This window comes from Chiloscyllium plagiosum, unplaced genomic scaffold (genome assembly GCF_037043375.1).
Source record: "Chiloscyllium plagiosum isolate Xiang-an unplaced genomic scaffold, Cpla_swu_hap1 HiC_scaffold_27, whole genome shotgun sequence".
NCBI classification, from domain to species: Eukaryota; Metazoa; Chordata; class Chondrichthyes; order Orectolobiformes; family Hemiscylliidae; genus Chiloscyllium; species Chiloscyllium plagiosum.
The window spans coordinates 72,372,718-72,399,913 of NW_028270165.1; the positions used below are offsets into that span (position 1 = coordinate 72,372,718).

At 47.6% G+C, this 27,196-nt stretch overlaps 1 protein-coding gene and 1 pseudogene across 2 annotated transcripts; one reads left to right on the top strand and one right to left on the bottom strand.

The window, feature by feature from the left end:
• The first annotated feature begins 1,455 nt into the window (after positions 1-1,455).
• On the top strand, positions 1,456-15,336 carry LOC122543545 (uncharacterized). The gene is made up of 2 exons (XM_087974881.1): positions 1,456-5,389; positions 15,078-15,336. The coding sequence occupies exon 1, from the start codon at positions 1,691-1,693 to the stop codon at positions 2,327-2,329; it is 639 nt and encodes a 212-aa protein (XP_087831007.1). The 5' UTR covers positions 1,456-1,690; the 3' UTR covers positions 2,330-5,389; positions 15,078-15,336.
• A 4,659-nt stretch (positions 15,337-19,995) lies between these two features.
• Positions 19,996-23,818, bottom strand: LOC122543536 (uncharacterized; annotated as a pseudogene). The gene is made up of 2 exons (XR_015751517.1): positions 23,709-23,818; positions 19,996-21,709 (listed from the first exon to the last, which is right to left on the bottom strand). The product of XR_015751517.1 is annotated as an uncharacterized LOC122543536 (transcript).
• Between the last annotated feature and the right edge of the window lie 3,378 nt (positions 23,819-27,196).

Sequence of the window (27,196 nt, forward strand, 5' to 3'; positions counted from 1 at the left end):
AATTTAGCATGGCCTATTCACCTGACCTGCACATCTTTGGACTGTGGGAGGAAACCGGAGCACCCGGAGGAAACCCACACAGACACGGGGAGAACGTGCAAACTCCACACAGTCACCTGAGGCAGGAATTGAACCCGGGTCTCTGGTCCTGTGAGGCAGCAGTGCTAACCACAGTGCCACCGTGCCACCCACTAACTTTGTGGGCGGCACGGTGGCACAGTGGTTAGCACTGCTGCCTCACAGCGCTGGAGACCAGGGTTCAATTCCCGCCTCAGGCGACTGACTGTGTGGAGTTTGCACGTTCTCCCCGTGTCTGTGTGGGTTTTCTCCGGGTGCTCCGGTTTCCTCCCACAGTCCAAAGATGTGCAGGTTAGGTGAATTGGCCATGCTAAATGTTAGGTCAGGGGTAAATGTAGGGGTATGGGTGGGTTGCGCTTCGGCGGGTCGGTGTGGACTTGTTGGGCTGAAGGGCCTGTTTCCACACTGTAATGTAATCTAATAAATTCTGTGTCTTATGATCGTGTACTCCACAACCCCCTGATGAAGGAGCAGCGCTCCGAAAGCTAGCGCTTCCAAATAAACCTGTTGGACGAAAACCTGGTGTTGGGTGATTTTTAACTTCTGGCTTTGTTTCCCGATTCATTCCCATTGGTTGGAGGACCAGCCCCGCTCTGTCATCCAGCCCCGCCCCGTTGCCTGCTACTGGCTGGAGGCCCAGCCCGTTTTACTTGGATTGGTTGGCGGACCAGTTTCCCTCCCACCCTAGTTTTAATCCAGCCGCTTTGCTTCGATTGGTTGGAGGACCGGCCCACCTTTATTCTCATTGGTTGGAGGACCTCCCCGCTTTCGGCCGCCTCCATTCACTCTGATTGGTTGGAGGGCCTATTGGCCGGAGCTGCTGCCAATTGTGATGGCCCCGTTCTACGCGGGTGCATTAGCAACGCAAAGGCTGCCCCATAGGGCGCATGCGCGATCCCCATCTTTGTGTAGATGGATGTTGTGGTACCAGCACCATCTTTATTGCCTTCCAAGTGCACCAGTCTGTTCAAAGGAGAAGAATTATCCAGCACTTTGTTGTTTTTTTTTTCAATGCAGCCCAGAGGGGAAGGACGAGTGTGTAAGAGTAAGATTTGTGCTGGAAGTGAGGACTGTTTATAAACTCCTTTTGCAGGGCACTGGAGATAGGGAGGTCAACCCCCATCATCAGATTAACACCTTTCAGAGTGACTGCATTCATCAAGAGGTGAAGATCAAAGGCGTCTGAACGTGGAAAGAGAGAGTCATTTCTCGGTTCTGCCTGCGGGGAAATGATTTCAAACTTTGCTGAGACTGAAAATACATGACCTGAGTGAGAGTATTCCAGGGTGGAGAAAGCTCTGAGCTGAAAACGTGTTGCTGGAAAAGCGCAGCAGGTCAGGCAGCATCCAAGGAGCAGGAGAATCGACGTTTCGGGCATGAGCCCTTCTTCAGGAATCCTGAAACGTCGATTCTCCTGCTCCTTGGATGCTGCCTGACCTGCTGCGCTTTTCCAGCAACACATTTTCAGCTCTGATCTCCAGCATCTGCAGTCCTCACTTTCTCCTGGAAAAAGCTCTGACCAGTTACACAGCCGAAGAAAAGCACCACATCAGTCACAGAGGATAGAGATTGAGTGTGGCTTCAACTGACTGTCTAACGGGTCACCCGCACCATGGAGAAACCGTGGAAGTGTGAGGACTGCGGTAAAAGGTTCACTTGTTCGTCCCGGCTGGATATACACCGGCGCATTCACACCGGGGAGAGGCCGTTCACCTGCTCCGAGTGCGGGAGGAGGTTCACTCAGTCGTCCGGCCTTTCCCTGCACCAGCGGGTCCACACCGAGGAGAAGCCGTTCAGCTGCACGACCTGCGGGCATGGCTTCAAGTCTTCCTCCCTGCTCACCGAGCACCAGCGGATTCACACGGGGCAGAAGCCGTTCACTTGCTTCGTGTGCGGGGAGAGGTTCGATCAGATAGATGCTGTCCAGTCGCACCACTACTTCCACACGAAGGAGGGCCCGTACAGGTGCGCGTCCTGCGGGAAGACCTTCAGGCAGACGAGCGACCTCCAGGAGCACCGGCGCACTCACACGGGGGGAGAAGCCGTTCACCTGCCCCGTGTGCGGGAAAGGATTCCCGTAGTCATCCCAGCTGCTGACACACCAGCGGGTCCACAGTGTGGATCAGCCTTTCAGCTGCTCGGTCTGTGGGAAGGGATTTGCTCAGTCATCCCAAATGCTGAGACACCAGCGAGTTCAGAAAGTGACTGCAGGGGTTGGACCCTCCTGTTAATCAGGATTGTCCACAATTGATAATTTAACACTGTTATTGACGTCATTAACAGTCCCAATAACAAGCCAGGGTTTAATGTTCTGTCCATTGCTCGGGGCTGCAGTGTTTTATTTTGTAAAAGTGCAATTTGTTCCCTTCATCGAAGAGCTCTCACCAGGAACTCATTTGCAATAAAATGAAGAACATTAACTTCAAACCTGAATCGATCTTGGGTGCAAAGTTCAGTTCCGCCAATGAACATCTCATTTGAATTCTCACCGACAATTAGAATCGTCGAGTCAAAGAGATGTACAGCACAGAAACAGACAATTTGGTCCAACTCGTCCATGCTGACCCAGATACCCTAACCCAATCTAGTCCCATTTCCTAGCACTTGTCCCACATCCCTCGAACCGTTCCTATTCACATACCCATCCAGATGTCTTTTGAGTGTTGTACCAGCCTCCCACCACTTCCTCTGGCAGCTCATTCCATACACGCACCACCCTCTGTGTGAAAAAGTTGCCCCTTAGGTCCCTTTTATATCTTTACCCTCTCACCCAAAACTTATGACCTCTAGTTCTGGACTCCCTCATGCCAGGAAAATACTTTGTCTATTTATCCTATCCATGCCCCCTCATGATTTGATAAACCTCTATAACGTCACCCTTCAGCCTCCAACACTCCAGGGAAAACAGCCCCAGCCTATTCAGCCTCTCCCTGTAGCTCAAACCCTCTAACCCTGGCAACATCCTTGTAAATTTTTTCTGAACCCTTTCAAGTTTCAGAACATCTTTCCGATAGGAAGGAGACCAGAAATGCTCGTAATATTCCAAAAGTGGCCGCAGCATGACCTCCCAACTCCTATACTCAATGCTCTGACCAATAAAGGAAAGCATACCAAACACCTTCTTCACCATCCTATCTATCTGTGACTCTCAAGAAACTATGAACCTGTACTCCAAGGTCTCTTTGTTCAGCAACACTCCCTAGGATCTTACCATTAAGTGCACAAGTCCTACTCTGATTTGCTTTTCCAAAATGCGGCACCTCGCATTTATCTGAATTAAACTCCATCTGCCGCTCCTCAGCCCATTGGCCCATCTGGTTAAGTGTGATGCTGGAAAAGAAGGGCTGATAAAGGGCTTTTGCCCGAAACGTCGATTTTCCTGCTCCTCGGATGCTGCCTGACCTGCTGTGCTTTTCCAGCACCACTCTGATCTAAACTCTGGTTTCCAGCATCTGCAGTCCTCACTTTTGCTCATCTGATCAAGATTCTGTTGTAATCTGAGGTAACCCTCTTCGCTGTCCACAACACCTCCAATTTTGGTATCATCTGCTAATTTACTAACTATACCTCTTATGCTCGCATCCAAATCATAAATGACAAAAAGTAGAGGACCCAGCACCGATCCTTGTGGCACTCCACTGGTCATAGGCCTCCAGTCTGAAAAACAATCCTCCACCACCACCCTCTGTCTTCTACCTTTGAGCCAGTTCTGTATCCAAATGGCTAGTTCTCCCTGTATTCCATGAGATCTAACCTTGCTAATCAGTCTCCCATGGGGAAACCTTGTTGAATACCTTACTGAAGTCCATATAGATCGCATCTACCGCTCTGCCCTCATCAATCCTCATTGTTGCTTCTTTTAAAAATTCAATCAAGTTCATGAGACATGATTTCCCAACCACAAAGTCATGTTGACTACCCCTAATCAGTCCTTGCCTTTCCAAATACATGTACATCCTGTCCCTCAGGATTCCCTCCAACAACTTGCCCACCACTGAGGCCAGGCTCACCGGTCTATAGTTCCCTGGCTTGTCGTTACCACCCTTCTTAAACTGTGGCACCACGTTAGCCAACTTCCAGTTGTCCGGCACCTCACCTGTGACTATTGATGATACAAAAATCTCAGCAAGAGGCCCAGCAATCCCTTCCCTAGCTTCCTACAGAGTTCTAGGGTACACCTGATCAAGTCCTGGGGATTTATCCATTTTAATCCATTTCAAGACATTCAGCAACACCTCCCCTGTAATATGGACATTTTTCAAGATGTCACCATCTATTTCTGCACATTCTATAACTTCCATGTCTTTCTCCACAGTAAACACTGATGCAAAATACTCAATTAGTATCTCCCCCATCTCCTGTGGCTCCACACCTCAGCTGCCTTGCTGATCTTTGAGGGGCCTCTTTCTCTCCGTTGTTACCCTTCTGTCCTTTATTTATTTATAAAATCCCTTTGGATTCTCCTTAATCCTATTTGCCAAAGCTATCTCATGTCCCCTTTTTGCTCTCCTGATTTCTCTCTCAAATATACTCCTTCTTGCCTTTATATTCTTCTAAGGATTCATTTGATCTCTTCTGTCTATACCTGACATATGCTTCCTTCTTTTTCTTAATCCAAACTTCAATTTCTCTAGTCATTCAGCATTCCCTACAGCTAACAGCCTTTCACCCTGACAGGAATATACTTTCTCTGGACTCTCGTTATCTCATTTCTGAAGGCTTCCCATTTTCCAGCCGTCCCTTCACCAGCAAACATCTGCCCCAAGTCAGCTTTTGAAAGTCCTTGTCTAATCCCATCAAAATTAGCCTTCCTCCAATTTAGAACTTCAACTTTTAGATCTGGTCTATCTTTTTTCATCACTATTTTAAAACTAATAGAAGTATGGTCACCGGCCCCAAAGTGCAATAAAATGATACACCAAATTCTCCCACCTTCTCCACTGTGACCTCTCCATTCCGAAACTAAATTATCGAGGAGTGTGACATTGTGAAATGTGTTACACGCTGATGGTGATGAAGGGTTTGGAAGTCACTGTGTTCAACTATTTCTGACGGAGCAGCAGCAACATTTGGGGAGGGACAGATTGCATGACATGGACTGGTTTGAAAGCCCCTCAGCAGAGGTGAACATGTGTTTCTCCAGCAAAAAGCATAGCTGACCTGATGCACAGCCTCAAACCCAAGAATCTCTTCTCATCTTCAGCAAAACAAATGAGCTGGTCATCGACTTCAGGGAGCAGAGTGGAGGGCACATCCCTGTCTGCATCAAAGGCGCTGAGGTGGAGGCGGACAAGGGAGCATCAAGTTCCTGGTGTGTAAAATGATGCTGCTTCTTCATGTGCTAATATAGTCGGTAGGAGGTATGTCCAGTGTTAACATAGCCTGTAGGCGCTGTGTTCTTTGTCCGTGTTACCATTGCCTGTAGGCGCTGTGTTCTTTGTCCGTGTTAACATTGCCTGTAGGCGCTGTGTTCTTTGTCAGTGTTACCATTGCCTGTAGGCGCTGTGTTCTTTGTCAGTGTTACCATTGCCTGTAGGCGCTGTGTTCTTTGTCAGTGTTAACATTGCCTGTAGGCGCTGTGTTCTTTGTCAGTGTTACCATTGCCTGTAGGCGCTGTGTTCTTTGTCAGTGTTACCATTGCCTGTAGGCGCTGTGTTCTTTGTCAGTGTTAACATTGCCTGTAGGCGCTGTGTTCTTTGTCAGTGTTAACATTGCCTGTAGGCGCTGTGTTCTTTGTCAGTGTTACCATTGCCTGTAGGCGCTGTGTTCTTTGTCAGTGTTACCATTGCCTGTAGGCGCTGTGTTCTTTGTCAGTGTTACCATTGCCTGTAGGCGCTGTGTTCTTTGTCAGTGTTACCATTGCCTGTAGGTGCTGTGTTCTTTGTCCGTGTTAACATTGCCTGTATGCGCTGTGTTCTTTGTCAGTGTTACCATTGCCTGTAGGTGCTGTGTTCTTTGTCAGTGTTACCATTGCCTGTAGGCGCTGTGTTCTTTGTCAGTGTTACCATTGCCTGTAGGCGCTGTGTTCTTTGTCAGTGTTAACATAGCCTGTAGGCGCTGTGTTCTTTGTCAGTGTTAACATAGCCTGTAGGCGCTGTGTTCTTTGTCAGTGTTAACATAGCCTGTACGCGCTGTGTTCTTTGTCAGTGTTAACATCGCCTGTAGGCGCTGCGTTCTTTGTCAGTGTTAACATAGCCTGTTGGCGCTGTGTTCTTTGTCAGTGTTAACATAGCCTGCAGATGCTGTGTTCTTTGTCAGTGTTAACATCGCCTGTAGGTGCTGTGATCTTTGTCAGTATTAACATAGCCTGTAGGAGGTGTGTCCTTTCTTTGTCAGTGTTTTAGATTAGATTACTTACAGTGTGGTAACAGGCCCTTCGGCCCAACAAGTCCACACCGACCCGCCGAAGCGTATCCCACCCAGACCCATACTCCTACATTTACCCCTTCACCTAACACTACGGACAATTTAGCATGGCCAATTCACCTAACCTGCACATTTTTGGATTGCGGGAGGAAACCGGAGCACCCGGAGGAAACCCACGCAGACACAGGGAGAATATGCAAACACCACACAGAGATCACCTGAGGTGGGAATTGAACCCGTGTTTCTGGCGTTGTGAGGCAGCAGTGCCGCCCACAAACATAGCCTGGAGGTGCTGTGATCTTTGTCAGTGTTAACATAACCTGTAGGTGCTGTGTTCTTTGTCAGTGTTAACATCGCCTGTAGGTGCTGTGATCTTTGTCAGTGATAACATAGCCTGTAGGAGGTGTGTCCTTTCTTTGTCAGTGTTAACATAGCCTATAGGTGCTGTGATCTTTGTCAGTGTTAACATAGCCTGTAGGTACTGTGTTCTTTGTCAGTGTTAACATAGCCTGTAGGTGCTGTGTTCTTTGTCAGTGTTAACATCACCTGTAGGGGCTGTGATCTTTGTCAGTATTAACATAGCCTGTAGGTGCTGTGTTCTTTCTCAGTGTTAACATAGCCTGTAGGTGCTGTTATCTTTGTCAGTGTTAACATATCCTGTAGGTGCTGTATTCTTTCTTTGTCAGTATTAACATAGCCTGTATGTGCTATATCCTTTGTCAGTATTAACACAGCCTGTAGGAGGTGTGTCCTTTCTTTGTCAGTGTTAACATTGTCTGTAGGTGCTGTGATCTTTGTCAGTGTTAACATAGCCGGTAGGTGCTGTGATCTTTGTCAGTGTTAACATAGCCTGTAGGTGCTGTGTTCTTTGTCAGTGTTAACATCGCCTGTAGGTGCTGTGATCTTTGTCAGTATTAACATAGCCTGTAGGTGCTGTCTTCTTTGTCAGTGTTAACCTAGCCTGTAGGTGCTGTGATCTTTGACAGTGTTAACATATCCTGTAGGAGGTGTGCCCTTTCTTTGTCAGTGTTAACATAGCCTGTAGGTACTGTGTTCTTTGTCAGTATTAACATAGCCTGTAGGTGCTGTGTTCTTTGTCAGTGTTAACATCGCCTGTAGGTGCTGTGATCTTTGTCAGTATTAACATAGCCTGTAGGTGCTGTCTTCTTTGTCAGTGTTAACCTAGCCTGTAGGTGCTGTGATCTTTGACAGTGTTAACATATCCTGTAGGAGGTGTGTCCTTTCTTTGTCAGTGTTAACATAGCCTGTAGGTGCTGTGATCTTTGTCAGTGTTAATTTCGCCTGTAGGCTTGCATTCTTTCTCAGTGTTAACATAGCCTGTAGGTGCTGTGATCTTTGTCAGTGTTAACATATCCTGTAGGTGCTGTATTCTTTCTTTGTCAGTATTAACATAGCCTGTAGGTGCTGTGTTCTTTGTCAGTGTTAACATATCCTGTAGGTGCTGTATTCTTTCTTTGTCAGTATTAACATAGCCTGTATGTGCTATATCCTTTGTCAGTATTAACACAGCCTGTAGGAGGTGTGTCCTTTCTTTGTCAGTGTTAACATTGTCTGTAGGTGCTGTGATCTTTGTCAGTGTTAACATAGCCGGTAGGTGCTGTGATCTTTGTCAGTGTTAACATAGCCTGTAGGTGCTGTGTTCTTTGTCAGTGTTAACATCGCCTGTAGGTGCTGTGATCTTTGTCAGTATTAACATAGCCTGTAGGTGCTGTCTTCTTTGTCAGTGTTAACCTAGCCTGTAGGTGCTGTGATCTTTGACAGTGTTAACATATCCTGTAGGAGGTGTGCCCTTTCTTTGTCAGTGTTAACATAGCCTGTAGGTACTGTGTTCTTTGTCAGTATTAACATAGCCTGTAGGTGCTGTGTTCTTTGTCAGTGTTAACATCGCCTGTAGGTGCTGTGATCTTTGTCAGTATTAACATAGCCTGTAGGTGCTGTCTTCTTTGTCAGTGTTAACCTAGCCTATAGGTGCTGTGATCTTTGACAGTGTTAACATATCCTGTAGGAGGTGTGTCCTTTCTTTGTCAGTGTTAACATAGCCTGTAGGTGCTGTGATCTTTGTCAGTGTTAATTTCGCCTGTAGGCGTGCATTCTTTCTCAGTGTTAACATAGCCTGTAGGTGCTGTGATCTTTGTCAGTGTTAACATATCCTGTAGGTGCTGTATTCTTTCTTTGTCAGTATTAACATAGCCTGTAGGTGCTGTGTTCTTTGTCAGTGTTAACATAGGCTGTAGATGCTGTGTTCTTTATCAGTATTAACATAGCCTGTAGGTACTGTGTTCTTTGTCAGTGTTAACATAGCCTGTAGGTACTGTGTTCTTTGTTAGTATTAACATAGCCTGTAGGTACTGTGTTCTTTGTCAGTGTTAACATAGCCTGTAGGTGCTGTGTTCTTTGTCAGTGTTAACATATCCTGTAGGTGCTGTATTCTTTCTTTGTCAGTATTAACATAGCCTGTATGTGCTATATCCTTTGTCAGTATTAACATAGCCTGTAGGAGGTGTGTCCTTTATTTGTCAGTATTAACATAGCCTGTAGGTGCTGTGTTCTTTCTCAGTGTTAACATAGCCTGTAGGTGCTGTTATCTTTGTCAGTGTTAACATATCCTGTAGGTGCTGTATTCTTTCTTTGTCAGTGTTAACATAGCCTGTAGGTGCTGGGTCCTTTGTCAGTATTAACACAGCCTGTAGGAGGTGTGTCCTTTCTTTGTCAGTGTTAACATTGTCTGTAGGTGCTGTGATCTTTGTCAGTGTTAACATAGCCGGTAGGTGCTGTGATCTTTGTCAGTGTTAACATAGCCTGTAGGTGCTGTGTTCTTTGTCAGTGTTAACATCGCCTGTAGGTGCTGTGATCTTTGTCAGTATTAACATAGCCTGTAGGTGCTGTGTTCTTTGTCAGTGTTAACCTAGACTGTAGGTGCTGTGATCTGTGACAGTGTTAACATATCCTGTAGGAGGTGTGTCCTTTCTTTGTCAGTGTTAACATAGCCTGTAGGTACTGTGTTCTTTGTCAGTATTAACATAGCCTGTAGGTGCTGTGTTCTTTGTCAGTGTTAACATCGCCTGTAGGTGCTGTGATCTTTGTCAGTATTAACATAGCCTGTAGGTGCTGTCTTCTTTGTCAGTGTTAACCTAGCCTGTAGGTGCTGTGATCTTTGACAGTGTTAACATATCCTGTAGGAGGTGTGTCCTTTCTTTGTCAGTGTTAACATAGCCTGTAGGTGCTGTGATCTTTGTCAGTGTTAATTTTGCCTGTAGGCGCTGCGTTCTTTCTCCGTGTTAACATAGCCTGTAGGTGCTGTGATCTTTGTCAGTGTTAACATATCCTGTAGGTGCTGTATTCTTTCTTTGTCAGTATTAACATAGCCTGTAGGTGCTGTGTTCTTTGTCAGTGTTAACATAGGCTGTAGATGCTGTGTTCTTTATCAGTATTAACATAGCCTGTAGGTACTGTGTTCTTTGTCAGTGTTAACATAGCCTGTAGGTACTGTGTTCTTTGTTAGTATTAACATAGCCTGTAGGTACTGTGTTCTTTGTCAGTGTTAACATAGCCTGTAGGTGCTGTGTTCTTTGTCAGTGTTAACATATCCTGTAGGTGCTGTATTCTTTCTTTGTCAGTATTAACATAGCCTGTATGTGCTATATCCTTTGTCAGTATTAACATAGCCTGTAGGAGGTGTGTCCTTTATTTGTCAGTATTAACATAGCCTGTAGGTGCTGTGATCGTTGTCAGTGTTAACATAGCCTGTAGGAGGTGTGTTCTTTCTTTGTCAGTGTTAACATAGCCTGTAGCTACTGTGTTCTTTGTCAGTATTAACATAGCCTGTAGGTGTTGTGTTCTTTCTTTGTCAGTGTTAACATAGCCTGTTGGTGCTGTTTTCTTTGTCAGTGTTAACATAGCCTGTAGGTGCTGTGTTCTTTGTCAGAATTAACATAGCCTGTAGGAGGTGTGTTCTTTCTTTGTCAATGATAACATAGCCTGTATGTGCTATATCTTTTGTCAGTATTAACATAGCCTGTAGGAGGTGTGTCCTTTATTTGTCAGTATTAACATAGCCTGTAGGTGCTGTGATCTTTGTCAGTGTTAACATAGCCTGTAGGAGGTGTGTTCTTTCTTTGTCAGTGTTCACATAGCCTGTAGCTACTGTGTTCTTTGTCAGTATTAACATAGCCTGTAGGTGTTGTGTTCTTTCTTTGTCAGTGTTAACATAGCCTGTTGGTGCTGTTTTCTTTGTCAGTGTTAACATAGCCTGTAGGTGCTGTGTTCTTTGTCAGAATTAACATAGCCTGTAGGAGGTGTGTTCTTTCTTTGTCAATGTTAACATAGCCTGTATGTGCTATATCTTTTGTCAGTATTAACATAGTCTGTAGGAGGTGTGTCCTTTATTTGTCAGTATTAACATAGCCTGTAGGTGCTGTGATCTTTGTCAGTGTTAACATAGCCTGTAGGAGGTGTGTTCTTTCTTTGTCAGTGTTAACATAGCCTGTAGCTACTGTGTTCTTTGTCAGTATTAACATAGCCTGTCGGTGCTGTGTTCTTTCTTTGTCAGTGTTAACATAGCCTGTTGGTGCTGTTTTCTTTGTCAGTGTTAACATAGCCTGTAGGTGCTGTGTTCTTTCTTTGTCAGTGTTAACATAGCCTGTTGGTGCTGCTTTCTTTGTCAGTGTTAACATAGCCTGTAGGTGCTGTGTTCTTTGTCAGAATTAACATAGCCTGTAGGAGGTGTGTTCTTTCTTTGTCAATGTTAACATAGCCTGTAACTGTGTTCTTTGTCAGTGTTAACATAGCCTGCACGTGCTGTGTTCTTTCTTTGTCAGTGTTAACATAGCCTGTAGGTGCTGTGTTCTTTGTCAGTATTAACATAGCCTGTAGTTGCTGTGTTCTTTGCCAGTGTTAACATAGCCTGTAGGTGCTGTTTTCTTTGTCAGTATTAACATAGCCTGTAACTGTGTTCTTTCTTTGTCAGTATTAACATAGTCTGTAGGTGCTGTGATCTTTGTCAGTATTAACATAGCCTGTAGGTGCTGTGTTCTTTGTCAGTGTTAACATAGTCTGTAGGTGCTATTTTTTTGTCAGTATTAACATAGCCTGTAACTGTTCTTTCTTTGTCAGTATTAACATAGTCTGTAGGTGCTGTGTTCTTTGTCAGTGTTAACATAGCCTGTGGCTGCTGAGTTTTTTCTTTGTCAGTGTTAACATAGCCTGTAGATGCTGTGTTCTTTGTCAGTGTTAACATATCCTGTAGGTGCTGTATTCTTTCTTTGTCAGTATTAACATAGCCTGTATGTGCTATATCCTCTGTTAGTATTAACATAGCCTGTAGGAGGTGTGTCCTTTATTTGTCAGTATTAACATAGCCTGTAGGTACTGTGTTCTTTGTCAGTATTAACACAGCCTGTAGGTGCTGTGATCTTTGTCAGTATTAACATCGCCTGTAGGTGCTGTGTTCTTTGTCAGTGTTAACCTAGCCTGTAGGTGCTGTGATCTTTGACAGTGTTAACATATCCTGTAGGAGGTGTGTCCTTTCTTTGTCAGTGTTAACATAGCCTGTAGGTGCTGTGTTGTTTGTCAGTGTTAACATAGCTGATCAGTGCTGTTTCTTTGTCAGTATTAACATAGCCTGTCAGTGCTGTGTTCTTTGTCAGTGTTAACATAGCCTGTAGGTGCTGTGTTCTTTCTTTGTCAGTGTTAACATCGCTTGTAGGTGCTGTGTTCTTTCTTCGTCAGTGTTAACATCGTCTGTAGGTGTTGTGTTCTTTGTCAGTATTAATATAGCCTGTAGGTGCTGTGTTCTTTCTTTGTCAGTATTAATATAGCCTGTAGGTGCTGTGTTCTTTGTCAGTGTTAACATAGCCTGTAGATGCTGTGTTCTTTGTCAGTCTTAACATAGGCTGTAGGTGCTGTGTTCTTTGTCAGTGGTAATGTAGTCTGTAGGTGTTGTGTCTTCCTTTGTCAGTGTGTTGATGTAATTAGTCTGCAGGCGTTTGTACTTTCCTTGTCAGTGTGTTAATACAAGCTGTAGGTGATGTGCATTTTCTTGGTGGTGTCAATATAGCCTGTAGCAGTTGGGCTCTTTCTTCGCCAGTGTGTTAATGTAATTCTTGGAATTGTGTTTTTTCTTCATCAGTGTTAATGTTGACTGTAAGAGTTATGTTCTTCCTTTGGTGTTGTAATTATAGCCTGTATTGATGTGTTCTTTCTTTATCAGTGCATTAATATAACCTGTCGGTATTATGTTAGTCTTGCTTTGTCGGTGTTAATGTCTGGAGGTGTTGTGTTCGTTCTTTGTCAGTGTTAACATAGCCTTTAGGTGTGGTGTTCTTTCTTTGTCGGTGTGTTAATTTAGCCTGTAGATGTTGTGTCCTTTCTTTGTCAGTATTAATATAGCCTGTAGATGTTGTGTTCGTTGCCAATATTAATATAGCCTGAAGGTATTCTGTTCTTGATTAATTACTGCTAATGTTAATCCAGAGTTATTGCATACTTTGTCAGTGTCAATATAGCCTGTAGGAGCTGTGTCCTTTCTTTGTCAGTGTTAGTATATCCTGTAGGTGCTGAACTCTTTCTTTGTCAGTGCATTAATATAGCCTGTAGGAGTTGTGTCCTTGATTCATTACTGTTAATATTAATCCGTAGGTGTTGCATACTTTCTTTGCCAGTGTTAATATAGCCTCTAGCTGCTGTTATTTCATTGTCAGTGTGTTAATGTGGGCTGTAGGAGTAGTGTCCTTTCTTTGTCAGTGTGTTAATGTGGTCTGTAGGAGTTGTGTCCTTTCTTTGTCAGTGTGTTAATGTGGTCTGTAGGAGTTGTGTCCTTTCTTTGTGAGTGTGTTAATGTGGTCTATAGGAGTGTGTCCTTTCTTTGTGAGTGTGTTAATGTGGTCTGTAGGAGTTGTGTCCTTTCTTTGTGAGTGTGTTAATGTGGTCTGTAGGAGTTGTGTCCTTTCTTTGTCAGTGTGTTAATGTGGTCTGTAGGAGTTGTGTCCTTTCTTTGTCAGTGTGTTAATGTGGTCTGTAGGAGTTGTGTCCTTTCTTTGTCAGTGTGTTAATGTGGTCTGTAGGAGTTGTGTCCTTTCTTTGTGAGTGTGTTAATGTGGTCTGTAGGAGTTGTGTCCTTTCTTTGTCAGTGTGTTAATGTGGTCTGTAGGAGTTGTGTCCTTTCTTTGTGAGTGTGTTAATGTGGTCTATAGGAGTTGTGTCCTTTCTTTGTGTGTGTGTTAATGTGGTCTGTAGGAGTTGTGTCCTTTCTTTGTCAGTGTGTTAATGTGGTCTGTAGGAGTTGTGTCCTTTCTTTGTGAGTGTGTTAATGTGGTCTATAGGAGTTGTGTCCTTTCTTTGTGAGTGTGTTAATGTGGTCTGTAGGAGTTGTGTCCTTTCTTTGTGAGTGTGTTAATGTGGTCTATAGGAGTTGTGTCCTTTCTTTGTCAGTGTGTTAATGTGGTCTGTAGGAGTTGTGTCCTTTCTTTGTCAGTGTGTTAATGTGGTCTGTAGGAGTTGTGTCCTTTCTTTGTCAGTGTGTTAATGTGGTCTGTAGGAGTTGTGTCCTTTCATTGTCAGTGTGTTAATGTGGGCTGTAGGAGTAGTGTCCTTTCTTTGTCAGTGTGTTAATGTGGTCTGTAGGAGTTGTGTCCTTTCTTTGTGTGTGTGTTAATGTGGTCTGTAGGAGTTGTGTCCTTTCTTTGTGAGTGTGTTAATGTGGTCTATAGGAGTTGTGTCCTTTCTTTGTGAGTGTGTTAATGTGGTCTGTAGGAGTTGTGTCCTTTCATTGTCAGTGTGTTAATGTGGTCTGTAGGAGTTGTGTCCTTTCTTTGTCAGTGTGTTAATGTGGTCTGTAGGAGTTGTGTCCTTTCTTTGTGAGTGTGTTAATGTGGTCTGTAGGAGTTGTGTCCTTTCTTTGTGAGTGTGTTAATGTGGTCTGTAGGAGTTGTGTCCTTTCTTTGTGAGTGTGTTAATGTGGTCTGTAGGAGTTGTGTCCTTTCTTTGTGAGTGTGTTAATGTGGGCTGTAGGAGTTGTGTCCTTTCTTTGTGAGTGTGTTAATGTGGTCTGTAGGAGTTGTGTCCTTTCTTTGTGAGTGTGTTAATGTGGTCTGTAGGAGTTGTGTCCTTTCTTTGTGAGTGTGTTAATGTGGTCTGTAGGAGTAGTGTCCTTTCTTTGTCAGTGTGTTAATGTGGTCTGTAGGAGTTGTGTCCTTTCTTTGTGAGTGTGTTAATGTGGTCTGTAGGAGTTGTGTCCTTTCTTTGTCAGTGTGTTAATGTGGTCTGTAGGAGTTGTGTCCTTTCTTTGTCAGTGTGTTAATGTGGTCTGTAGGAGTTGTGTCCTTTCTTTGTCAGTGTGTTAATGTGGTCTGTAGGAGTTGTGTCCTTTCTTTGTCAGTGTGTTAATGTGGTCTGTAGGAGTTGTGTTCCTTTTTGGCCTGTGTGTTCATGTGGCCTGTCCATTTTGTGCGCTGCGTGTGCCTGTGATTTGCTCTGCGGTGTGGAATCTGTGCTGATGAGGCCATGCTTTGAGCCTGGCCGTACTAGCTTAGTGCAGGAAGACCGCTGAATTCTGGGGGGGGGGGGGGGGGGGAGTTCCACGCAATCACGGAGGAAATGTGTTTTCCCACAGACAGACAAAAGACTGGACATGCGCACATCTGGGAATGGACAAGAGCCACCATGCTTGTGGAGTGAAATATCCATCAGCATTTCTAATTGGGGTTGCTGGCGCCCAGTGCTCCGACAATACTTGAGAAGCTTGTCCCAGCACTGACGCTCAGTCACAGCAGTGTGCACCATCTGCAAGATGCACCGCAGAAACTCACTGAAGACTCCTTGGACAGCAGTTTCTAAAATCCACTTCCATCTGGAAGGACAAGGGGTAGCAGATACATGAGACGCAGAGATAAGGTCGACGATTGGAATCTTTCCTCCCTAGATTTGAAATGTCTCCTACATGCATTTGAGATGAGCAGGGGAGTTCAAAGGAGATGTGAGGGTGAAGTGTTTGATTTCCACAAAGTGTGGTAAGGGTCTGGAACGCACTGCAGGGGGATGGTGGCGCAGGCAGATACGATGGGGGCATTTAAGGGGCTTTTAGAGAAGTACACGATTTTGGATATGGACCAAGAGCAGGCAGAAGGGATTAGTTTAATTTGGTGTCATGTTTGGCACAACATTGTGAGCCAAAAGTTCCTGTTCCTGTGCTGAACTGTCCCATGTTGTACTCAGTTGAAAGTGCGAGTGAGAAAGCTCTCTGCTGGCAATTTTTACTTACGGCAAAGTTCCATTATCATCATGCAAGAGATAAAATAGAACAGTGATGTGCATACCCGCTGGCATTACATTTCCATTACTCAGGTATGTGCTCTTCCATTGATTTCATGGACCTTAGGATCAAATCGTTGAATCCCCACAGCGTCGGAAGCAGGCTGTTCGGCCCATTACCGACTTTCCAAAGAGCCTCCTGCCCACAAGCAAAAGTGGAGCCAGCACTGAATGCTGCGGAGCACCGCTGGTCACAGGCCACCCAGTCTGAAAACAAAACAGCGTAAGAAACGGGAGCAGGGGCAGGCCCTCCGGGCCCCACCCCACTCCCCGAGCCTGCTCCGCCATTCAATCAGATCGTGGCTGATCTTTTCTGGGGAACTCAGCCCCACTTACCCACCCGCTCCCCCCTAACCCTTAATCCCTTTTGTGTTCAAAAATCCACCTGTGCCTTCCAAACATTCAACGTGGGAGCCCCAACCCCTTCACTGGGCGGGGATTTCCACAGGTTCACAACCCTTTGGGTGAAGAGGTTCCTCCTCAACTCCGCCCTAAATCTCCTCCCCCTTATTTTGAAGCTGTGCCCCCCCCCCCAGTTCTCGCTTCACCCACCAATGGGAATAACCACTCCCCTTCTCTTTTAACTATTTCCTTCATCATTTTGTGTTTCTACAAGAACGCACCCCCCCACCTCAATTGACAATAGGCGCAGGAGTAGGCCATTCTGCCCTTCGAGCCTGCACCACCATTCAATATGATCATGGCTGATCATCCTTAATCAGTATCCTGTTCCTGCCTTATCTCCATAACCCTTGATTCCACTATCCTTCAGAACTCTATCCAATTCTTTCTTAAATGAATCCAGAGACTGAGCCTCCACTGCCCTCTGGGGCAGAGCATTCCACACAGCCACCACTCTCTGGGTGAAGAAGTTTCTCCTCATCTCTGTCCTAAATGGTCTACCCCGTATTTTTAAGCTGTGTCCTCTGGTTCGGCACTCACCCATCAGCGGAAACATGTTTCCTGCCGCCAGAGTGTCCAATCCTTTAATAATCTTATATGTCTCAATCAGATCCCCTCTCAGTCTTCTAAACTCAAGGGTATACAAGCCCAGTCGCTCCAGTCTTTCAGCGTAAGGTAATCCTGCCATTCCAGGAATTGACCTCGTGAACCTACGCTGCACTCCCTTAATAGCCAGAATGTCTTTCCTCAAATTTGGAGACCAGAACTGCACACAGTACTCCAGGTGTGGTCTCACCAGGGCCCTGTACAGCTGCAGAAGCACCTCTTTGCTTCTATACTCAATCCCTCTTGTTATGAAGGCCAGCATGCTATTAGCCTTCTTCACTACCTGCTGTACCTGCATGCTTACCTTCATTGACTGGTGTACAAGAACACCCAGATCTCTTTGTATTGCCCCTTTACCTAAATTGATTCCACTTTGGTGGCAAGAACAGGAAGGCAGATTACTACCTAAGTGGATAACCATATATTTATCCACATTAAACTGCATCTGCCCACTCACCCAACTTGTCCAGGTCACCCTGTAATCTCCTAACATCCTCCTCACATTTCACCCTGCCACCCAGCTTAGTATCATCAGCAAATTTGCTAATGTTATTGCTAATACCATCTTCTATATCATTAACATATATTGCAAAAAGCTATGGTCCCAGTACTGATCTCTGCGGTACCCCACTGGTCACTGCCTGCCATTCCGAAATGGAGCCGTTTATCACTACTCTTTGTTTCCTGTCAGCCAACCAACTTTCAATCCAAGTTAGTACTTTGCCCCCAATACCATGCGCACTAATTTTGCTCACTAACCTCCTATGTGGGACTTTATCAAAAGCTTTCTGAAAGTCCAGGTACACTACATCTAATGGATCTCCCTCGTTCATCTTCAGAGTTACATCCTCAAAGAATTCCAGAAGATTAGTCAAGCATGATTTCCCCTTCATAAATCCATGCTGACTCTGACCTATCCTGTTATTACTATCCAGATGTGTAGTAATTTCATCCTTTATAATAGACTCCAACATCTTTCCCACCACGGAGGTCAGACTAACTGGTCTATAATTTCCTGCTTTCTCTCTCCCACCTTTCTTAAAAAGTGGTACAACATTAGCCACCCTCCAATCCGCAAGAACTGATCCCAAATCTATTGAACTCTGGAAAATAATCACCAACGCATCCACGATTTCTCGAGCCACTTCCTTCAGTACCCTGGGATGTAGACCATCAGGCCCCGGGGACTTATCAACCTTCAGACCTAACAGTCTCTCCAATACCAATTCCTGGCAAATATAAATTCCCTTAAGTTCAGGTCCTTCAGCCACTGTTACCTCTGGGAGATTGCTTGTGTCTTCCCCAGTGAACACAGATCTGAAGTACCAATTCAATTCTTCTGCCATTTCTTTGTTCCCCGCAATATATTCCCCTGTTTCTGTCTTCAAGGGCCCAATTTTAGTCTTAACCATTTTTTTCACCTTTCACATACCTAAAAAAGCTTTTACTATCCTCCTTTATATTTTTGGCCAGTTTACCTTCGTACCTCATTTTTTCTCTGCGTATTCCCTTCTTCGTAATCCTCTGTTGTTCTTTAAAAGCTTCCCAGTCCTCCGTTTTCCCACTTACCTTTGCTATGTTATACTTTTTCTCTTTTAACTTTATATGTTTCTTAACTTCCCTCGTTAGCCACGGCCACCCATGCCTCCTCCTAGGATCTTTTTGGAATGAACTGATCCTGCATCTTCTGCATTATACACAGAAATATCTGCCATTGTTCCTCCACTGTCGTCCCTAAGGTTTTGCACCATTGAACTTTAGCCAGCTCCTCCCTCATAGCTCCCCTTATTCAACAGAAATATTGTCACTTCCAATTGTACCCTCTCCCTCTCAAATTGCAGATTGAAGCTTGTTGTATTATGGTCATTTCTTCCCAATGGCTCCTTCACTTCGAGGTCTCTGACCAATTCTGGTTCGTTACACAATACCCGATCCAGAATTGCCTTCTCCCTGGTCAGCTCCAGCACCAGCTGTTCTAAGAATCCATCTCTGAGGCACTCCACAAAGTCTCTTTCTTGAGGTCCAATACCATCCTGATTCTCCCAGTCTACCTGCATGTTGAAATGCCCCATAACAACTGTAGTGATATCTTTGCGACAGGCCAATTTCAGCTCCTGAGTCAACTTACATCCGACATCCAGACTACTGTTTGGGGGCCTGTAGATAACCTCCCATTATTCTTTTAAATTCCAATGAGTATAATTCCAGTTTACTCAGTCTCTCCTCATAAGCCAACCCCCTCAACTCCGGAATCAACCCAGTGAACCTCCTGTGCCCCCCCCCTCCAGTGTCAGTACGTCCTTTCTCAAGTGAAGAGACCAGAACTGTACACTGTAGTCCAGGTGCGGCCTCACCAACATCCTGTACAGCTGCAGCATAACCTCCTTGTCTCCTGCCCTTAAGCCAACTTTGGTACCATCTAAGTGTTTTGCATTTGTGAGTTTCAAAAGCTTTAAACAGATGCATCATATGGGAATAGTTTGGTCAGTTCTGCTTTGTCGCTATTCATTTTGCTTAATAAAATTTAGTTCTCTCGTTAAAGGCAAAGCAACAACGGTGTGCACATAATATTTCAGTGAGACAACCTGGTCAAAACCAAAACATGATCAATCAATCAATCAATCAAGCTGGATTTCAGTCTGGAATCTGAACTGCCATGTAGAGGAACCTCGATTATCCAGACAAGGTCACGAGGTCCTGATGTTTGCCTATCTACATCAACCGGCACTCGATTATCCAGCATTCGATCTGGATGCTGGATAATCTGCCCCGCCCGTGTCCTTGGATTAGATTCTGCACAGTATGGAAACAGGCCCTGCGGCCCAACAAGTCCACACCGACCCTCCGAAGGGTAACCCACCCAGACCCATTTCCTTACCCTCGATTTACCCCTGACTAATGCACCTGACACTGTGGGCAATTTAGCAGGGCCAATTCGCCTGACCTACACATATTTGGACTGTGGGAGGAAACCGGAGTACCCGGAGGAAAGCCACGCAGACACGGGGGGGGGGGGGGAGAAGAACATGCAAATTCCACACAGACAGCTACCCGAGGCAGGAATTGAACCTGGGTCCCTGGTGCTGTGAGGCAGCAGTGCTAACCACTGAGCCACATGCCGCCCCAAATCGAGGTTCCTCTGTAAAAAAAAACATCAGCTGGGACCATATTGTACGGCACCAGCCAGTCAGACATGTAAAAAGACGATATGCAAAACCTTTTGAGAGCACGTTTGTTTATTATTGGAAATAGAACTTTTAACCCACCTAATGCACAACCCAATGCAAGCTCAAGAGATGTCCTTTCACTTCTGCCTTTTCCACCAACCAGGCGCTGCACACACGAGACTCATCAGACCCTACGCCAGGTAGTTTATAACGTCGGAAACGGAATAGCGGAGATGTATTTAAAATAAATTAACAAGGGTCTTACTTATAGACTCCGAGTTGAAAAGATTCAATTACTCACGTATACCTAGACACAGTCTTTGGTATTTGTCCCATATTAGCCAACTAGAGAGAGGAACCCGAAACAAATGTACAACATGAAAATGTGCGGACGGAGAAGGAATCCCTGAAAGGAAACTCATAGTAGTCTGAGAGAATTTCCCGGGAGCATCGGCATGGGAATTGAGATGTCGAAGCCAAGGATCCTCATGTTGCTGCGAATGCGGTTCCCGATGAGAGTTCTGGTGTAGGGAGGAAAGAGCACAGATGACTCTTTTTCACGAAGAGACGCCCCACAGTGCGGAAACTCGGCAACGTGTCCCGGATGTTGAAAAGCAGCCGGTTACGGGGGGGAAAAACGGTGAACGGCAAGCGGGTCGTTCTCGCCCCAGCAGGATCCAACAGCTGCAAGTCACTCAGGGAGCTGCTGGTGCCTGGCCAGGCGGCGGGGCTGAGCCGATCCCTTCCCGCACACGGGGGCAGGCGAACGGCCGCTCCGGAGCGTGGGTCCGCTGGTGGGTCAGCAGGTTGAAAGACTTGGTGAAGGCCTTCCCGCACACGGGGCAGGCGAACGGCCGCTCGCCGGTGTGGACCCGCTGGTGGGCGGCGAGGTTGGAAGAGCGGGTGAACCCTTTCCCGCAGGCGGGGCAGGCGAACGGCCTCTCCCCGGTGTGGGTGCGCCGGTGCGCCGTCAGGTTGGACGGCTGCCGGAACCTCTGCCCGCAGGCGGCGCAGCCGAAGGGCTTCTCCTCGGTGTGGACCCGCTGGTGCCTCAGCAGCGTGGGCAGGACCGTGAAGCCCTTCCCGCACTCGGAGCAGGTGAACGGCCTCTCGCCGGTGTGGGTGCGCTGGTGCAGGCCCAGGGCGGACGAGTGCCGGAACCGCTTCCCGCAGGCGGCGCAGCCGAAGGGCTTCTCCTCGGTGTGGACCCGCTGGTGCGACAGGAGGTGGGACGACAGCGCGAATCCCTTCCCGCACTCGGAGCAGGTGAACGGTCTCTCCCCGGTGTGGGCCCGCTGGTGGGTCTGCAGGTGGAAGGACTGAGAGAAGCCTTTCCCGCACGCCGAGCAGGTGAACGGCCTCTCGCCGGTGTGGGTGCGCCGGTGCACGGTGAGGGCGGACGAGTGCCGGAACCCCTTCCCGCAGGCGCCGCAGTGGAACAGCTTCTGCTCGCTGTGAATCCGCTGGTGCGACCAGAGGCCAGACGACTGAGTGAACCCTTCCCCACACACGGAGCAGGTGTACGGCCTCTCTCCAGTGTGGCTCCGCCGATGGCTCTCCAGCAGGGATGGGTAATTGAACCCTTTCCCACAGTCCTCACACTTCCACGGTTTCTCCATTGGCTCCTTGAGATGTTTCCCCGCACACAGACCGGGCAAACATTTCCAAATGTTACGCACAAAGGCCCAGGATATTGAGGTCCCGATCTTGGCGCACAGCTTGATTCCGAGTTTCCCGTCTGTGAATCCTTGTGTTCTAAACACCTGGAAAATAAGTTCACAAAACCTTTCACTGCAAGTGCTGGACAGAAATTCAGAGGAGAATTCTAGACCCTACGGAACATTTTGGCTCTCCTAAAGCTGTGATTCCCTGTCCCCAAGACGTTCTCCATCGGTGACTCAGTGGTTAGCACTGCAGCCTCACAGCACCAGGGTCCCAGGTTCGATGCCAGCCTCGGGTGACTGTCTGTGTGGAATTTGCACATTCTCCCCGTGTCTGTGTGGGTTTCCTCCGGGTGCTCCGGTTTCCTCCCACAGTCCAAAGATGTGCAGGTCAAGGTGAATTGGCCACGCTAAATTGCCCCTAGTGTTCGGTGCATTAGTCAGAGGGAAATAGGTCAGGGTGGGCCACTCTTTGGAGGGTCGGTGTGGACTTGTTGGGCCGAAGGGCCTGGTTCCACACTGTAGGGAATCGAATCTAATCTAATCAATCATCTCACGCCTGGGCCAAATCTGAAGACTTTGTACATTATTTCATCTCACTCTATTCTAGTCCATTTCTCCAGACCATGTTTGCAGAGTGAGAATGAAATTAATGGTGGATCACTTTCTCTCCTGGTCACTGGGTTCCGATGACCACTTAGAGGAAGAAGGATTGTGTAATGGTGCTATTACTGCACCAGTAAATCAGAGACCCAGGTGAACACCCGGAGGATGTGGTTTAAAATCCCAACACGGAATCAAAACTGAATTCACACAGCATGGTAGCTCAGTCGTTAGCACTGCTGCCTCACAGCACCAGGGACCTGGGTCCGATTCCCGCCTTGGGTGGCTGTCTCTGTGGAGTATGCACCTTCTTCCCTTGACTGAGTGGGTTTCTGCCAGGTGCTCTGGTTTCTTGCCACAGTCCCAACGAAGTGTTGGGTGGACTGGCCTTGCTAAATTCGTCCCATAGCAACTGGGGATGTGCGCACCGTAGGTGGATTAGCCGTGGGAAAAGGGAGGGGGAACGGGGGTGGGTGGGGAGCTCTTCAGAGGGTCAGTGCAGACTTGACAGGATTCCACGATTCTATCTGGAGCACGGCAATTCGCCAAGCGAAGGTCCACTCGAGTCAGAGACGAGCGGCACAGGAACACACCCTCGCGTCCAACTCGTCCGGGCCGGTCAGATACCCGATATTAACCTAGTCGCGTTTGGCCCACGTCCCTTCCTAGTCACGTCCCCATCCAGGTGTCTTTTACACGTTGCCATTATACCACTCCCTCTGGCGGCTCATTCCACGCGCACACCATCCACTGCGTGAAAAGGTCAACCATGAGCACCCTTCGGGGAGGGGGGGGGGGGGGTGTGGGGAATCTGCTGTGCTTACCCGGCCTGGCCTACACGTGGTTGCGGAGCCACGGTCACTCTGGTCGACCCTCAGCCGCCCTCTGGGGGCGGTTAACAAATTCCAGGGTCTTAGCGGCGGTGACTACACTCAGCAAAAGAACGAACGGAATCACTCTGCCCCAATTAGGGAAGGTGCACGTTTCCCCCACCCACCTACCTACCTACCTACCCCCCCTCCTCCTCCTGAACCCAGCAGGGAGGGAAGGAGCTGTCCATCCAGCAACTGGGTCTGTGCTTCCACCCACGTGATCCCCTTACCACCCAGACACACACACCGCGCATGTCCCCAACTGGCCACGCCCCCCCATTGTTGACAGCCGCCGCGGACAATAGGGGGAGAGAGAAGATCGACGGCGCCAACGACCAATCGGAGTGAGTGAGTGAGTGGGTGGGGGGAGGGGCGTGGTCGGACAGGGCGCCAGCCGCGCGTGCGCCAGGCTACCCCCCTCCCCCCGCCGCCGCCGCCGCCAAAGATGGCGGCCGTCACCTCAGCTCGGAAAGCGCAGAGAAAGTCAAAGAGCAAAGAGGGAAGCGGCGTGAACCGAACAGTCCGCGCCGGCCCGCAAAAGGCAGGGCGGTAACCTCGCCCTTTGCAGGTTTCTTACGGGCGCTACTTGCGAAGCCCGCCCGCGCGGTCTGCCCCGCCGTACTCACCCGTCGCAACGGGTCGTCCTCGAGCTGGTGAGGGGCAGCGCGCATGCCCGGCCTCGCGGCGCGGCGCGGCTGACGGTGGGAAGCTTGAGGGCGGGGCTGGAGGACCGTCGAATCGGAGCCAGGGACAGTGGGGGGGGGCGGGGCTGGAAGACCAACGGGATCGCCCGACCAATCGGGGCCGACGCAGGCAGGGGTGGGGCTGGACGGCCGATGCGTCCTCCGTCCAATCGGAGTCAATGAGGCGGCCGCGGCTGGCAGGCAGGCCCGCCCTCTGCCCAATCGGAGTCAATGAGGGGGCGCGGTCGGCAGGCAGGCCCGCCCTCTGTCCAATCGGAGTCAATGAGGGGGCGCGGCTGGCTGGCAGGCAGACCCGCCCTCTGTCCAATCGGAGTCAATGAGGGGGCGTGGTCTGCAGGCAGGTGAATCCTCCGTCCAATCGGAATCAATGAGGAGGCGTGGCTGGAAGACCGACATGTCCTCCGTCCCAACGGAGTCAGTAAGAGGCGGGGCGGGAGGACCGAGCTGGTCCTCCAACCAACCCAGGTGAATAATGCTGTTGTCCTCCAGAAGGACAGAGGTGACAGACAAGCCCCCTAATTCAATAGGCCCCCTACCACCCATTGTGCAAGTTCTGACCCTATTTGTTTTGCCAAAATGCAATACATTGTATTCATCCAAATTCTTACTGGAGATGGTCATTGCCTGGCCATTTGTGTGGCATGAATGTTACTTAACCATTTATTGGCCCAAGCCGGCATTTTTATCTGCACTTGGACGTCTTACTTTGAGCCACTTTTTAAAACAACACGCAAGAGGCTTCACGTCCCTCAGTGCAAAGCGGGCCAGCGGCCTGGCGCCACCGCCACCAATGCTCAGTCGTAGCGCAGAGTGCCACCGACAAGGCGCCCTGCAGAAACCCAGCAAGGCTCCTTGGGCAGCACCTTTCAAACCCTCGGTTTCCACCGTCCAGATGGGAACACCACCCCTCTGCAACCATCCCTCCGAGCCAGACTTGGAAACGTATCGGTCGTTTCTTCAGTGTCGCTGGGTCTCTCCGCTGGCATTGGGGGCTTTACTTACTTCAAGTGCACTACAGTGGTTCAGGAAGGCCACCAACATCTCAGGGCCAAATAGTGATGGGAAGGTTTGGATGAGTCCATTCCTCCAGGAGGATTTAATGTCAGACAAATAGTATATCTGAACAGATTCCTTGGAATAGCAGCAAACCTGTCACTTAGATGCAAGACTGATGTAAGGTATTGAAAAAGGGGGCCTATAAGCGTGTTAACGACAGTATACACAAGGCATCTGTGAACTAACAAACACCCTATTGAACAACGTGGACAAAAGAGCTGAATCCCTTAGGTGAGGTGAGAGTGACAGCCCTTGACATCTAGGCCGCATTTGACCGAGTGTGGCACTGAGGAGCCCTGGCAAAACTGGAACCAATGAGTAGCGGGGGGCAAACACTCTGCTGATTGGAGTCATACCTGGCACATTGGAAGATGGTTGTGTTTGGAATTGTCACCCACAGAAAGCTGTTCGGGCCAGTTCATTGAATACATTCAGGATGGAGCTGGACGGGAGCTAAAGGCATCAACGGTTATGGGGAGAGGGTTGGAATGGGAGATTATACGATCATATTGAATGGGATGCACGTTCAAAGGGCCCAATGGCCCACTCCTGCACCTATTTTCTGTCTATTCTCTTCATAAATTAATATGTTTCTATAAGATTCCCCCCATCTCATCCTTCTAAATTTCAATGAATATAGTCATGGTCGACTCAATCTGTCCTCAATCCGTGGGGCGGCACAGTGGTTAGCACTGCTGCCTCACAGCGCCAGGGACCCGGGTTCGATTCCCAGCTCGGGCAACTGTCTGTGTGGAGTTTGCACATTCTCCCCGTGTCTGCGTGGGTTTCCTCCGGGTGCTCCGGTTTCCTCCCACAGTCCAAAGATGTGCAGGTCAGGTGAATTGGCCATGCTAAATTGCCCGTAGTGTTAGGTGATTAGTCGAGGGGAATGGGTGGGTTGCACTTTGGAGGGTCGGTGTGGACTTGTTGGGCCGAAGGGCCTGTTTCCACACCGTAGGGAATCTAATCATCGGCCAACCCTCTCGCTGATTCCTGAATCAACAGAGAAACCTCCCCCCCCACCAGATTTTGACTCGGGAAAGAAATCAAGGGGAAAAGGCAGAAAGATGAGCGTTGAAGAAGATCAGATCAGCCACGATCTCATTCAGTGACGGAGGGGGGGGGCCTTCGGACGCTCTCACACCTTATACCCTCCTTTACGAGTGGGATGTTTGAAGGCCAGCTCTCTTACTGCTCCTTAAGCCAACAACCTTCAGTCGTCAGGGGTTTGACGATGGCAGTGTGCCAGGGTGACTTTCGGTATCACATTGCAACGCGTGCCTCATTCAAGGTGTTTGTATTCACCCTTGTGTTTTATTCACACACGTCGATAAAACGGGGGAGCACGAAGGTGTATGGAAAATAAAGAGCATGAAAGTATGGGAAGGGTTAAAGCATGAAGGCCACTGGCAGTCTGTGGAAGGCAGGATGGGGTAAGAATATTAGAATGCTCTAACACCAATTAGCAGAGTAAGGCTGAGGCTGGAAGGTCACTATGGCGAGATGAGATAACAGTTAGAGGTAGTCTCCGTGTTAAGTGCCATTATCACAAGATTGGGACCATAAATATTTGGGACATGACATGAAGTATCTAATGAATAGTTAGTAGAGTCAGCTTGAGACAGGAGACGATTGTAATAGATGGAACAGCTAAATATCTAATCGTGACAGGTTAGTCTGGAATGGAAGATCACTGGATCTAATATCTAATCATGACATTAGGAAAATATTAAGTAGGGTCTGGAGTGAAGGACTGTTGTTGCAAAAGTTAGCACTAAATATCTAACCGTGACATTAGAATAACATTAAGTAGAATGTACAACGAAAGAGATAATGGGAACTAACATCACTGGTTTACTGTGTGGCTATAGGAAGGTACTTTGATTAATATAGTTGGACATGCTGATAAGTTAACAGAAACATGATAAAAAACATGTTAAAAACCACGGATGCTGAGGTTCGTGGGCACTCGAGAATCTGCTTTCTGTTTCCAAATAAAAGACCTACTTCTTAACGAACTCTCTGGTGGTTCTCCACCACACATAGTGCCAGTCTTTCTTTACCTGAAGGTCAAGTATCTACCGTGTGACAGTTCCTGCTTTTAAGAGTTCCTCCTTTTGGCTCTGCTATTTTTAATCCAGATTAACTTTCGATCAGCACGTCCCATCTGCCTCTGAATTGACAGCACGTTTCACCCTCGCTCTTCCTGACTCTGAACACAATTGTGAGGGAGCATCACAGTTCTTAAAGCGCCTCAAATTTGAACACCAGCGCTGCAGGTGAAGAGAGACCAAGCGATTTGCCCCCTCTCGGTCTGACCCCAAAGGACGATGTCCAGGTTAAAATTCACTCCT